We start from the raw sequence: 15,084 nt of genomic DNA on the forward strand, positions 1-15,084 counted from the left end.
GTGATTGTTCAGTGAAGCTTAAGTTTGTTCAACGAAGCTTACGGTCATCATGCAAAAGGGGAATTTCATATCGATCATTGTACACGTTAACTTTTCATTAGATTCTATTATTAACTGAGAACTAACGAAAATTAAACTGTATTATTTTTGTTCAATGTGCAGGCAAAAAAGTAATGACCATTATTGTATACGTTCAGTTTGGATTAAATTCTATTATTAAATGAGATTTTCTAAAAGAGAATTTATTTAAATGTTCCAAGTCAAAAATTAATATTCATTGATGTATATGTTCCGTTTGAATTAAATTCTATTATTAACTGGGAAACACTAAAACACTATTGAAACTGTCGACGTCGTAAGTTGATATCTGTTATTTGATGCGTTCAGTTTAAATTAAGTTCTATCATTTAACTGAGAAATACTGCACAGTTAACCTTACTGAAGTTGTCGGGGTCAAAAGTTAACATCTGTTATTATATACGTTCAGTTTGAATTAAATGCTGTTATTAATTGGGAAATACTAAAACAACTTTATTTAAATTGTCCTGGTCAAAAGTTAATATCTGTTATTATATGCTTTCAGTTTGAATTAAATTCTATAATTAACTGGGAAATACTAAAAATAATAAACTTTATTTAAACTCTCCAGGTCGAAACCAGTAAACAAAATTTTTAAAGTAAATATTAAAAAATAAAATAAAAAAAAAGCCTAACAAAAACCAGTAAACAAAACTCAAGGTAAATAATAAAATAAAATTGAAAATCGTTAGAAATGCTAAAAAAAAAGTAACTTTATTTAAAATCTACAGATCAGTAAAACTAGTAAACAAAACTTACAGTAGATAATATAAAAAAAATTAAAAAGCGTGACAAAAACCGGTAGAACAAATTGAAAGTCAACAATAAACAAAATTTACAGTCAGTAATAAACAAAATTTCAAGCCAATAATAAACAAAATTTAAAGTCAATAATAAACAAAATTTAAAGTAAAACTAAAAAAAAATAAAAATAAAAAATTATTCAACCCTCACCGACTACAGAGGGCTCGAGATCGACGAAGACCGCCCTTGGGACGTGCTTGCCCGCCCCGGTCTCGTTGAAGAAGGTGTTGAAGGAGTCGTCGCCGCCCCCGGCGTACTTGTCGGAGGGCATGGTGCCGTCGGGCTGGATGCCATGCTCGAGGCAGTAGAGCTCCCAGCAGGCGTTGCCCATCTGCACGCCCGCCTGGCCCACGTGGACACTGATGCATTCCCTCTGAAGGGGAAGGAAGGGGATTGAGTGTTTTTTGTATTGTTCTTTAGAATAGTCTTTACTGTTATTGTTAAGATAATATGCTCTTTAAAATAGTCGTTAGTATTATTACTAATTATGATAATATATTCTTTAAAAGAGTCTATACTATTATTACTAATTGTTTATATGCTCTCTAGGATATTCTTTACTAATATTAATAAAAATGATAATAACCAACAGGAAGAAGGTGAAAAGAAGGAACACAGTTATGATAACGATTATGAAAAAATATATAACTCAAAATTATTATTATTATTATTATTATTATTATTATTATTATTATTATTATTATTATTAATAGAATCAGCAACAACAGCGTGAGAACACTAATACCATTCTAGAAATAACAATAAGAAAATGAAGAAATTGATGATAATAATATAAGGTGTAATGAAGAGATTGATTGATTATGACTACTAGAACTGGCGTGTTGAAGAGAGAGAGAGAGAGAGAGCATTCGCATGCTAACATGCATTTGAAAACATGTATGCATATGATAAACGTATATAGCCTCCTCTATCAGACAGCCTGTTCCTCGTCTTGCCATATAGGCTGCTGGTTCCCAAAGCCCCCCATAAACCGGTACAGACACACAAGCGGGTGGCTGCTGGTCCCAAGGTCTAAAGAATACTCCTGCTTGTGTATTCCAAACGAGCCGGTAACAACAGAAACCCCCCTTCGACTGGGAGGAAGACTACCGGCCAGTACCCACCCAGTCACCAAGGTTACGGTGTCCTGCTTAACACCAAATACGGAGCAGCATGCACAGACAGAGAGAGAGAGAGAGAGAGAGAGAGAGAGAGAGAGGCCTTTATGGCAGGAAAGTTCACAGTGCCCCGGCAAACCTGTTCTTTCATATGCCCCCACACCACCCAACACACTCCCACCCACGTACCCCTCAGGTTCTGGTACTTCCTCCCCCATCCCTGTATGCCCATTCTCAACCTACTTCATCCCAACAGCATCAATAAACTTGTTTTTTTTTTTTTTCCTTCCAATCTCTCAAGATGCCAAAGAGTTCGTTCCGAACGTAGATGTTGCAATGTTTCAGCGAAGACTCGGTCTAACCTTGTTTTAATCAACGTGTCATCGAATAAACCTGAAATGTCATTGCCGCCATCATGCCTTCATAAACCGTCTAGATCGTGAAAACCTTCATAAACGCCACATGGAAACCGCATATGTTGACCGGGAGGGCATTAATGTTCATGAGGACCTCTCGCCAAAGTCACCGGCGAAGAAGATTCGGCGATAACCCCGTCTGTCCCTCATAAGGAGCGTTAATATCTCTCACAGCTTCGTCAAGCTGTCATTCCGTCTTACGTCTGGCAAATGACAAAGGAGAAGCCCTTGTGAATTGGGTAGGCTTTGTCTTTCCTCTTTTGCAATTGCGGTTCGTCGGTCCCTGGCCAAAGGTTAGGGTGAAACGCCAAATGCATTTTTCATTTTTTTTTTTTTTTTTTTTTTTTTACAATCTGCTATCAAAGTTTGTCAACTATATCCACTTCAGTACAGCACGCCAGCCTAAATGTCTGTTTGCTTTTTCTTTGTATTTCCTTTTTTTTATTTTTGTTAAGAATAACTCAGCTTTATTTATAACCATTATTTTCATACAATGAGACAGCCTAGGGAATAAACAAGGGCCTTATGACGAAAGTGTTGCTGTTGTCATTGTATGCAATAATCAAAACACTGCGGTTGCTGACGCATTGCAATAACAGGGAACAAACAACACGCATGAACACTCATTTGTTTTTGTTGGAAAGTTTGTCAGAATATTTCAGGAAATGAATGATTAGATTGCAGAAATAAAAGGGTAACGATTCTCTTAGTGACTAGGAAAGATGGAGAATTTAACAAAAATACTAGAATTAATTGTATAACAGTTGTTAGACTTGAAGACTTTAATTGTTTCCTAACTATCAGTGTGTTAAGATTCTTTAAAGGTTGACGTTTTTCTGTATCTTCACGTCTTTTCCCACAAGAGGTAAGGTCGGTGGAGGAAGGGGGCGGGGGAATGGGGGGGGGGATTGGGCGGGGGTTTGAACTAGAGGGTGCTACCCATCAGGTTTTCAGCAAGCATGTTTATGGGTGAGGCTGTTAGCTAGCTGCTTGCCTTGTTAGTATATTCAGAGGGAGTATATGTCAAGTCGTACAGAATTTCGTGGTAGTCATCCATTTTATGCAATGACCAGACCCATCTTTTCCTATCTGCCTCGATTGGACGACCAACGGTATGACTAATTTATATGTTTACATACACACATATATGTATGTATGTTTACTGTATATGTGTGTAAATATAACTTTAGCTTAGGCTAGGTATTCAGGAGCAGTCACGTCTGCATGAGAATATACAGTATATACTTTTATAGATAAATACAGATATTGATCATTTGAACGAGCAGTTTACTTTATCGTTCGAATCGGTTTAGCTAATAAGAGATGTACTTTCATTTACCGACCATTGAGAGTTGCAGGTTTTTTTTCCCTCTGGAGTGAAGACTTTTTTTTTGTCATCTATTCTCTTCGAATAAATGGGTGAGAAGAAATGAAAGGGAATAAAAGTCAGCTTTTATTGCTTCTGTTCTGTGACTGAACAGAAGGATAGGGAAATGAAAATTATAAGAAAAAATACGATTCATTTCTTATTATTATTTCTTCCTCTTGAATAAGTGTGGATGAGAGGAATGATAAATGATAAAAAAAAGCAGATAGGAAATACTTGTTTTTTTTTTCTCTCTACTTCAACTGAACATGAAAGAAATGAATACAAAATAAAACATAATGGTAGGCGATAAAAGAAATAAACATAAAAAAACATTGGTATTTCCGAAGACCGTGTCTTCAAATTTCGTTCAGTCAACTTAGAACGTTGCTCCACCCTTCTTTCTTTTCTGTGCTATTTCCGCAAAAAAGGAAAACGAAAGATGAGAATGCAGAATGAAATATAGGAAAAACAGATTAACAGTTCCGACCACAGTCTACTCAAACACACCCTTTTAGTTTCTTTACAGGTAGTCATAAATTACTCAGACGCAAGCCTTGTTTAGGCTCTGTTATATTCGAGTCAACAGAAAAAAACAAAAAGCAATGTGAAATAAAAAAGAAAATATAGAAAAGCAAAGAAAACATACAATAAAAAACGGGGTTTGTTATTCCAAACGCCGTATACTTCATTGTGCCTCTCCCAACCGCAACAGAAAACTACATCTTCCATCACCACGAGCAGCCTATTCACCCTGATTTGAGGGTCCTTTCCAGTTTCTCGTTATGGTCCAGCCTCTTTTGGGAGAGACGTACCAGACACATCCCAACGCGCTCCTCTGACTGAGTTCTGGCTGAATATGGGCCTTCGTAATCGCCTCCATCGATTTCACCTGTTTATCAAAGCCCGTCAGATTCCCGGAGACTCGAGTTTCATGAAGACCGCTAGGAAAGCGCTTGACACAAACCGGTTATTTTCGTTTATTCCATACTAATGTGGAGACGCTGGACGAATTTCTTTCACCTTTTACGGTAATTATCAGGATGGTAGATTTATTGGTAAATCACAAACACACATACATTATATATATATATATATATATATATATATATATATATATATATATATATATAATATATGTATGAACGTATGTGGCTTAGGACCTATAAGAATGAAAGGTAATTCTGAATAATAATGATTAACCAGTAGGTAATTCCTGTATATACTTTCGGGGACCACGGTAAGCTCAGGCCAGGAAGTACAATACATTAACATAAACAAATTGTACTGACAAACGCTTGTGGATTAAACTTACTGCAATATCGCTCACAAAAACAAAAAAATCGCCGAACTCGCTAACCTCATACTGATTTTAAAAGATGTACTTCTCAATATTAGTACTCCCAATACTAAGCTTTTTCGCAGGAAGAAACACTGTTGTGAGACTTAATGTAAAATAAATCTAAATATAACAAGAAACAAGTGAAAAATAAGTCAACCATGAGAAACCTGCTCAGAGATAACTATCACGTCTTAATCCGGACCTTTCGCAACGGCGTTTTACAACATCATCTGACCCGTTATCATTTCTCGATGGAAGTGAACGACGCCAAGTCAGCTCGCGAGAGAGAGCTCCGGCAGGATTGGGAGGTGCTCGTTGAAGTTACCAGTGCCACGTGGCCGGTTCTCGTTTCCGTCCCATACTGGTTTGGGAACTCAATTATTCACTTTTTTTTTTTTTTTTTTTTTTTTTTTTTTTTGCTTTACTCTGATATTCGTGTGTTGAGAACAGTGTTACTCTGTTTGCAGCAAGGAGAGATAAAGCATAATATATGAACGATGCGTTTGTGTCCTTTGCATTCTGAATGAGAGGTTAATGAATAGAATAAGTATGGTATACGACCGATGTAATGCGTTGAATTATGTTAAATCATTGGATGTATGTGTTCAGATTTGTTAAAGCATTCGAGCTCGAATTCGAGAGGTCTTCTTTCAATCTTCATCTTTCGCTTTTGCTCGTTTGTAACCTGTTTCTGGTCACGAAAGCAACTTTCTGCAGCAGTTATTTTGGAAATTCACCTAGCAAAGACTTTTGGTAATGTTCGCTTGATGAAAGCTACGTAGCGGTATGTGATAGTATTCTAGAATTAAATTAATATTTGTTGCATCCTTTCTACTTATGTTAAGTGAGGCCGGCCATGTCTTAACTGGCAACACTTAATTGAATCCACAGATATTGTAAAATATAAGTTCAATGGAAGTCAGACGGGGGAATCTTGGTAAATCTTTAATTTATTTATACCTTTAAATAATTCTGAAGCCCATCTTATAATTCATATTATGTTTAATTAGATATCACAGTAAATTAATGTAACAATCCGATTCCCCAATTCACATTCACGAACTAAGCAATAAGAACGTGATTTGATTTCATTAGACGGTTTATTGGAATGTACGATTTATTTTTGTAAATATACAATTATATACGGGTTTATAATAACTATATATTTAATATGTTTCATAATACTTCTGAATTAAATATATAAGTTAGTGAAAGAGATTGGATTATAAGAAACAGCTGATAGACAAAATAACAAACAACGAAACACTTTGATTATTTCTTATCTTGGAATTAGTTAAAAAGGATGGTAGCTGAGTTTCACTCTTATAGAGACGATTTTACAAAGGGAAAATATTAACGAAAGAAATAAGAGAAAAAAATTGAGAAATTCATCAATAAAATCAAAAGCTAAAGTAAATAAGGTAGTGGGTGTAAAACCTTTGTGGAAATGACTTAATAAATAAAATGACGGAACAGAGGTTAATATTACGAGATAAATAAAGGTAACAAAATAAAAGTAATGTGAAAATCTGGTCCATACAAAAAATATTCGCTCGAGTAAAATGAATAACTTAGGTTGTTTCCTGCGTTCTTGCTGCCTTTCCAAAGTAACACGTCAGGACACAATGGGTCAAATGTCTAGCTAAATTTAACGCTTAATCTGGTGGCCTCTTTCCTAGAATCTAACAGTTATTAGCAGTATTATTATTAATTATTATTATTATTATTATTATTTTACTGAGGTTTTACACATTCTTTGATATATATATATATATATATATATATATATATATATATATATATATATATATAGTGAGAGATAGAAACACACCATATTGTCTTTATATACCATATATATATATATATATATATATATATATATATATATATATATATATATATATATATATATATTTAAATATGTAAGACAGTGGTCTCTCTCTTCTCTCTCTCTCTCTCTCTCTCTCTCTCTCTCTCTCTCTCTCTGTGTGTGTGTGTGTGTGTGTGTGTGTGTGAGAGAGAGAGAAACACACCACATTGTCTTACATTTCAAGTAACAAGTCATTCTCTTCGCCTAATACTGCACGATCTTACCGCGTGACCAAGAGTAATTTTGGTGAGGAATGCCAGACTTTCCTAATTTCATAACTAGTCCACCACTCATCCTTTTCAGAACTTAGCCTCAAACAAGCTTGAAAAAGCGAGTTGTCGGTATAACTAAAGTGAGTGAGTAGGCATACCGAATCCCACGAGAGAAACGAGAAGGTAAAAATGAATCTAAAAGAAACACGGGTGAATTTGAGATCAGTCTCGGTCACCAGAACCGGTCCTCGGGCGACTTAGTACGAGAGAGAGAGAGAGAGAGAGAGAGAGAGAGAGAGAGAGAGAGAGAGAGAGAGAGAGAGAACAGTTTAACCTTGAATCGCAGACGGGTGGCGAGGAGAGATGCACTTATCAAGGGGAACCTTCTCGGGGAAGATAAAACACATAATGCATTATTACCGGCTGTTATTCTGGTGATTTCTGCTGGATTGCAGGGTGAATGGTTGGGTCCTTATTATTCTTAGGGTTTTCGGTTGCGTGTGTTCTGTTATTTGATCCGGTTTTGTTTTGTTTTGTTATTATATATATATATATATATATATATATATATATATATATATATATATATATATATATATATATATATAATGTGTGTGTATATATTTGTATATATATATATATGTATATATATATATATATATATATATATATATATATATATATATATATATATATTTATATATACTGTATATCAACTAAAACAAGAGACACCGATCAGAGATCATACACTAATTCATAAATCTATTCAGATGGATGAGTCACAGTCGTTTTTAAAATCAACCCATTATGGATAAAAGCTAAAAATCTACAATATACTTTTCTTAAAGAAAGCCTGGGCAAAATTTGAGATATTCTAACAAGTTGCTTCGCTCCTAAGCGTATATCATTTGTAATGAATCATTTCTATAATCATCCGAGATATATTAGGCGACGGAAATGTTATACATGTCTAATTGTTCCAGGTTAAGCTGGCCTTATGCCAGCACGGGCTCTTCCTAAGTATAGTAAAAAGTCGTTGAATGATTTAAGAGGCCTGGAGTGGTCCTCTTGATTTCAGACAGCGAGTACAACGAGCAGTTCTTGCATTGATTGCAAATCATGTTCATTACGAAAGAATGCACCGGAAATACCATTAATGCAAGTGAACAAATGGAAAAATAAAATGGAAAGTAAATGAATTAATTAATAGATTGGATTACACTTTTTTCAAACCATAATGATAAAGAAGACACCTGATACATAAGTTAGAGATTAAACCGAAACTGCAAACGCCCGGCCCCAAAGCCTCCCCCTCCCACCAAAATAAAGATCTGAAAACATTTTGCAGACCTTAAACATTGCACTGCCGAAAAAGAAAGCGCAAGTCAACAAATGAGATCTAATTTAGACGAACAGGGTTGAAGCGAACGACTAATCACGTTTTCTTAGAAAAACAAATGAAATCTAAGTAAAGAAACTGAATCGAGGACAGTATGCTACCGTGTTTGCTTGGAAAATCAAAATTGAAGTCTAAGTAAACAAGCAGAACCGAAGAGAATATCTCACCATGTTTGCTTGGGAAGCAAATGAAGTTTAACTAAACAAGCAGAATCGAAGAGAATTTCACACCAGGTTTGCTTGGTGAAGCAAATGAAGTCTGAGTAAAGAAACAGAAGAGAATGTCTCACCATGTTTGCTTGGAATTAACAGGAGCAGCGACTAGCGAAGGTGTCCCCGGTCTCCTGGGTTTACAAGTCTGCACTCGGAGCAGACGGGGTCTCGGGGCCGGTTTATATACCTTATGATCATGTGACCTGGGAGGCAGGATGGCCAGCGGCAGCTTCAAGGGGTACAGTGGTTGGGTTGACTCGGGTTGAATCTCGGTCGTGTGGGCGTTAGTTGGGTGACCAGAGGGGGGGGAGGAGGAGGAGAAGAAGGAGGAGGAGGACTAGGGCGTGTTGCCCGGGCTCGGGCATGCGGGCAGAAAGCCCCGTCGCCAGCGCTTTGGAGGTGGATGGAAGACGCCTGCTTCGGTGAATGGGTAAACTTTGCATGCCGGTGTATGTATATCTTGTATTCCGGTTTGTATGTATTGTAAGCCACGTTGCATGTGCACTCTGTGCTCTGTTGTGAAACCATATATACGTAGATATTCTGTGTATCTTTATGTACGTATTCTACCTCCCACTGTAATTGCTTTCCATGCTTTTTGTGCCCTTGTTATATGTCAGACTGTATGAGAGTTGGAAGACACTGTTTATGGGAAGTCTATTTCTGTATCACGTGACTTCTGTCTGTGTATACACGTTCTGTGCGACGTGGCTTGCTCATTCACTGCCTAGTTTTATGCGCGTTGTATTCATCGAGTTATGCCTAGCCTGTGTAGCTGCGTACACCCATTCCATATCCCTAGATATGTGTATTCTGTGCAACGTTATATGACTTTTAATACTCGGGTGCATGTACGCTAGTTCTTTAATTTAATACCACGTCGAAATGGCAGCGTAGTCTTTTGGGCACTGGTGTAAGGTCAATTCCTGTGCATGCGCAAACTTTTCTCCAGCGAGTGTGCATTCGACAAACTAGGTTATGTCTACTTCATGCACAGGCGTGAGCGCATCTGTTGCATACTTGTGTGCATTCACACTTTGGATGCACTGTATATTTTGCCTGCTATATCTGCAAGCAAGGCTAGTTAATATGGGCCATACTTTAGTCCTTGTTGATGATGACCTCATTAATTTAAAGGAAGATTTATTAAACTGAGCCAGACAGGACTTTGGGGTTGAAAATGTAATCTCGGAAAGGATTGTGAAAGTTAAGCAATTCGCTGAATCCCAGTTACCCGCCTTTAAGAGCTTGCGAGGGGCACTGACCTAAAAGAAGTCATGTATTCATTTTATACCTTCCTTAAAAGGCTTGAGGTTTGTATCTTTATATAATTCTCTTTTGCTTGTATAAACGGTAAGCACGTATGGTTTCACAAATTTGTGTTGTAGCTTATATAAAAAAAACTGTATTCTTTTAGATTTATACGAGTATTTTGCTTTGAAATATGATACATCATACTGATTTTTTTTTTATTACTTTGAGATGAGATGGCATTCTTGTAGATTTGTCATTTTGCTTATGGTAGGGCAAACTCATCACAAGTCATTCCCTGTTTCAAAAGTTTAATGCTTGCTTGCAGCAATTTGACGGGAATTAGTTAAAAAACTTTAATTCCATCCAGTTGCAAGCATTTTTTTTGTCTATAGTTACATGGAATAAAACTGATCTATTTCTAAATAAAAAAATACAACTTTATAGAACTTGGTGATTTATCGCCTGCGTATCGTAGTATAGCCAACTTTCCCTCAATAATGCGATTCAAAATGGCTGGCAGTAATCAAGTGCCTATATATGGAGTGGACTCAGGTGAAATCATTAACATTAGCCTATCTCCTGACTTGAACGAGATACCCGCAGGACTGGTTGATAAGCTGGAAGTAGGGTGCACAGAAACAGTAGTCACTAGTGTCTGCCTGTTTGTAAGAATTGTATTTACGTAAAAGTCACTGCTGCTTTACCTGTACAGGTATGTGTGGCTTAATAGTGGTTACTATTTACCTGTATAAGTAGTTATGGCTACTCGCCACCTGTATACATGGAATAAGAGTAATAATGATAGTCACTAGTGTCTGCTTGTGTGAATGACATATACGTAATAATCACTACTGCTTTATCCGTGTGGGTATGTGTGCGTAATAACGGTTACTGTTTTTTCCTGTATAAGTAGTTATGGCTACTCTCTACCTGTATGCGTGGGATAAGAGTCATAATGACTTGTGTTTTACCTGTATGGGTATATGTGCATGGTAGCTACTAATGCACACCTGTATATATTAACCAGTCACGTGTCTCACCTGTATGACTGAAGTAATCTTAAAATTTTCTTGTATGTCCAGTTACGTAGTGAACGCTATATTAATTTTTATAATTCTGTAGATAGTAACCAGCCCCTTTATCTCTTTCTGCATTTGTACTGTAATTATTGCTATTTACCTGTCCGTTTCAACCGTAACCGTTTTATTTTTCGGGGTTTTCTGAAATGTTTTTCCTTTCCTATTGATTACAGTTGCATTTGCAGTTCTTTGATAACTGAGAAACCCAGAACAGGAGGCAAAGAAGGCTGCCATCAACATTGCTTCTTTGATTCATACAGTATTTTTATATTATGGGTAAAAAAGACCTCCATTGATTTTGTATTTTCTCATTTAAATTTCAACTGATTTAAAATATATATATATATATATATATATATATATATATATATATATATATATATATATGTGTGTGTGTGTGTGTGTGTGTGTGTGTGTGTATATATATATTTATGTATTGTGTGTGTATATATATATATTTATGAAATATATATATATAATATATATATATATATATATATATAGTGTATATATATATGTATATATGTATATATACATACATACATATATTTATGAAATGTTATCTCGTACGGTGACTCTAATTCCTTATAAGGATGGATCTTCATACAAAGGTTCGGAGACAGGTGGTCACAATACATTCTTTTTTATTCTTTTTGCTTTTTGGTGTTAGTGGCCACTGTGGTATTATTGTGATGTGTTTTTTACGGTTGTTATGTAAACATGTCTTCCTCTGTTGAACATCCTACGTTCAAGGGGAAGCTTGTTAGCTATAAGCTTATAACGTTCACAAATTAAACAATAATCTTGAATATATCTGAATGCTGGACGAAAGGAAAAAAGCTATGATTTTATCTGCAATAGTAGATAAAATTTTTTATAGGTCATTGGACGATTTCCTAATGTTCAACACAACAGCAAGCATGGATATTATATATATATATATATATATATATATATATATATATATATATATATATAAATATAATATTTATATATATAATATATATATGAAATAAAATATCCATGCTTGCTGTTGTGTTGAACATTGGGAAATCGTCCAATGACCTATAAAAATTTATCTACTATTGCAGATAAAATCATAGCTTTTTTCCTTTCGTCCAGCATTCAGATATATTCAAGATTATTGTTTAATTTGTGAACGTTATAAGCTCATAGCTAACAGGCTTCCCCATGAACGTAGGAAGACATGTTTACATAACAACCGTAAAAACACATAACAATAATACCATAATGGCCACTACAACACCAAAAAAGCAAAGAAAAAAAATAATGTATTGTGACCACCTGTCTCCGAACCCTTGTATGAAGATCCATCCTTATAAGGATTTAGAGTCACCGTGCGAGATAACATGTCATGAATATATGTATTCCCATTGTCTCTCGTGATGTCGTAAAAAGTGTTGCTTCAGACTGTAAGAAATAAGGACTTATCCGAGTACACATATCTTGTGAATGTTTTGGGTAACCACCTTCCGAATTTTTTTTTCTTCAGGTAAATCCTTAGTGAACGCTTTTCGTATATATTCTCTAAAGGTTATAGGTAGATCGCTGGTGAATATTTGAATTGAACGTCATGTGAAAGTTTTGCTTAAATATCTTGAGGATGCCTTGAGTAAATGGTGATGAAAATTCAAGGTAAATAACTTTGATTCATCACGTAACAGGAGACAGGTATCGAAATTGGGTCTTTACATGGTCAATATCACGGGTCCTCCAGAGATGGAGAGATAGATACGGAGAACGACTTATTCTCTGATAGAAAGAGAGAGAGAGAGAGAGAGAGAGAGAGAGAGAGAGAGAGAGAGAGAGAGAGAGAGAGAGAGAGAGAACTTGTCGTAAAAGATTCTCAGCTAGCCTAAAATGAATAGATTAGTAACGCGATAAGGAAAGATATTGGAGAAGGTGACTGGATTCAAAGTGTGTGGTCCCGAGTATATTTTTTTCATCGCATAATTCTTGGCACTTTAATTAGGTTGATAATTTTCATCTGCCTATTTTAGTTATGATGGGTATAGGACTGTACTGAAATTAACACTCTTTAGTTTTGTAAAACAGGCAAAAGTCCAAAAGTCTGTGTTTTCCGTAAGAATAAAACAAGTCTCTACGGGGTCACAAAATAAGAAGTATCTGGAACATGTGTTCTTCTTGACATTTATACGAGTGCCTGTCTCTCACACAGCCTGACGACTGTCTCTCCATTCTATCCTCTCCATTAAAAGAATACAGTGCTTATGTAAATCATCACACGCCTGGAAAAACTGTGACAAAAGAATTATGACGTTTTTATTGTTGTTCTTTCATGTAGATCTCATAACAGGAAGAACTTGTATTTTCGGGGTGCAAAGCTATTAAGTTGGTAAAAACTCTCCCTAACTATGAACAGTATTTAGAAATTGATCAATATATAAAGATTGTTATGAGAAATGAAGCTCAAATCTCTTGCTTATTTTTAAATCATGGTTGAATGTGTGTTGATGTTATTAATATAATAATACTGTAATTCCACAGTACTTGTTGAGTCTTGTAGGCATTACAGAAAATGTAGAAAAAGATACTACCTAAGCTATATATTCCGCTCATCTTGCAATAAAACATAATTTTCATTTACATTAGAATTTTCCGTCTGTTTATTTTCTTTTGTGTATCTGGGCAGAAGTAACTGATATATACTATGAAATTTCGTTAATTTATTTTTCTCGGGTCTTAGGCATAACATCGACGGCGAATTAACAGAAAGGTTGTCGGTTTAATAAAAAAGAAAAAGCTGAAAAAACGAAATACAAACAAGAAATCTACCAGAAACACCACCCGAGCTTTAATCTGTAGCTTATCGCAGCGCATAGTTACCACTCTTAGCTAATGGCCATTTTATTGGCGATTTCTGGCCGAAGGTGACTGGTGGATTTCCTTCAGCAGCAGCTAATAAAAATACCTAAGCATCTCGCTCAGGTATCGGTTCTCTGATGCCATAAAAGGATTTACCTTCTGAAATCCTTATAAAACACCCGGACTACTATTCCGGTCGCATACTGTAACATAAACTACCAGCTGTATCCTTCCTCTGTAAATTATTGTAAGGTTAAGTTGAGTCAAAATAAATGAAACCCCAGTATCCACGTCCATTAATGCTCAGGGTTCACGTACGAGGTTTAGTATAAACTCATTTTTAGACAACGTTTATTTCTTTCCTTTTTGTGAATTGTGGTAAAACCCTCGTTTGTCAGTGAAAGAAACTGGAAAATGAGACGAAAACGAGAGATGATGTAATAAAGGAAGAAGCCACTCATGAAATTTTTTTGGGAGTTTAGTAGAAATTGTAGGGACTGATATGTAACAAAAAATCTCCGAAATTCATGTCCTAAAATGCTTTTTTTTTTTTTTATTTTTTTGCATATTTACTAAATAAATCATTATTCACAAAAGTGAACTCACTTTTCTCTTGCCAGATGTCACCAATCCTCCAACTTTTAACAATGATTCAAGTACACGTGCACCTTCTTTTTATATTTGCATAATGTCATAAAGTTTTAACGTATATACAACAGATTTGCTTATGTACGTGAATTAAAGAAATGTTTTTAGGTGCTAATTATGTGTCCTTTTCCTTCGTCGAAAAGTTACCGGTTTTGGTTTTTAATAATGTAAAGGATGTAGCCTTATCCATGGAGTCTGGAGAAATAACTATAAAAACTACCAAAATTTATTACAAAATTTAAGCCGTAATATCTAATTTTTTCTTTCATTTCGTTATATCAGAATATATTCCTTTTCAGTTATTTATTATTGATTCTATGTATAATTAATAGCTAACATGGGTAAACGCAGACACCTCTAAAGTTATATTTAGCGAAATAAAAAAAGTGCACACGTTAACAATAAGAGTGGAGGCACGTGTTCAACTCCCATTTAATTG

General features: G+C 35.4%; 1 protein-coding gene across 2 annotated transcripts in view; it reads right to left on the minus strand.

Moving 5' to 3' along the window:
• Positions 1-9,440, minus strand: part of LOC136839523 (tubulin alpha-1D chain-like) — a 16,706-nt gene extending 7,266 nt beyond the window's left edge. The window contains exons 1-2 of one of the 2 annotated variants that reach the window (XM_067105737.1): positions 8,895-9,440; positions 1,033-1,255 (exon numbers count right to left, since the gene is read on the minus strand). In XM_067105737.1, coding sequence (XP_066961838.1) covers positions 1,033-1,255; positions 8,895-8,897 — 226 coding nt within the window. In that variant the 5' untranslated portion in view covers positions 8,898-9,440. Of the gene's footprint in view, positions 1-1,032; positions 1,256-8,772; positions 8,865-8,894 lie in introns of those variants that run through there. The other variant, XM_067105738.1, reaches the window with a different exon arrangement.
• Positions 9,441-15,084: the final 5,644 nt, after the last annotated feature.

The sequence above is a fragment of the Macrobrachium rosenbergii genome, chromosome 6 (assembly GCF_040412425.1).
Source record: "Macrobrachium rosenbergii isolate ZJJX-2024 chromosome 6, ASM4041242v1, whole genome shotgun sequence".
Taxonomy (NCBI): domain Eukaryota; kingdom Metazoa; phylum Arthropoda; class Malacostraca; order Decapoda; family Palaemonidae; genus Macrobrachium; species Macrobrachium rosenbergii.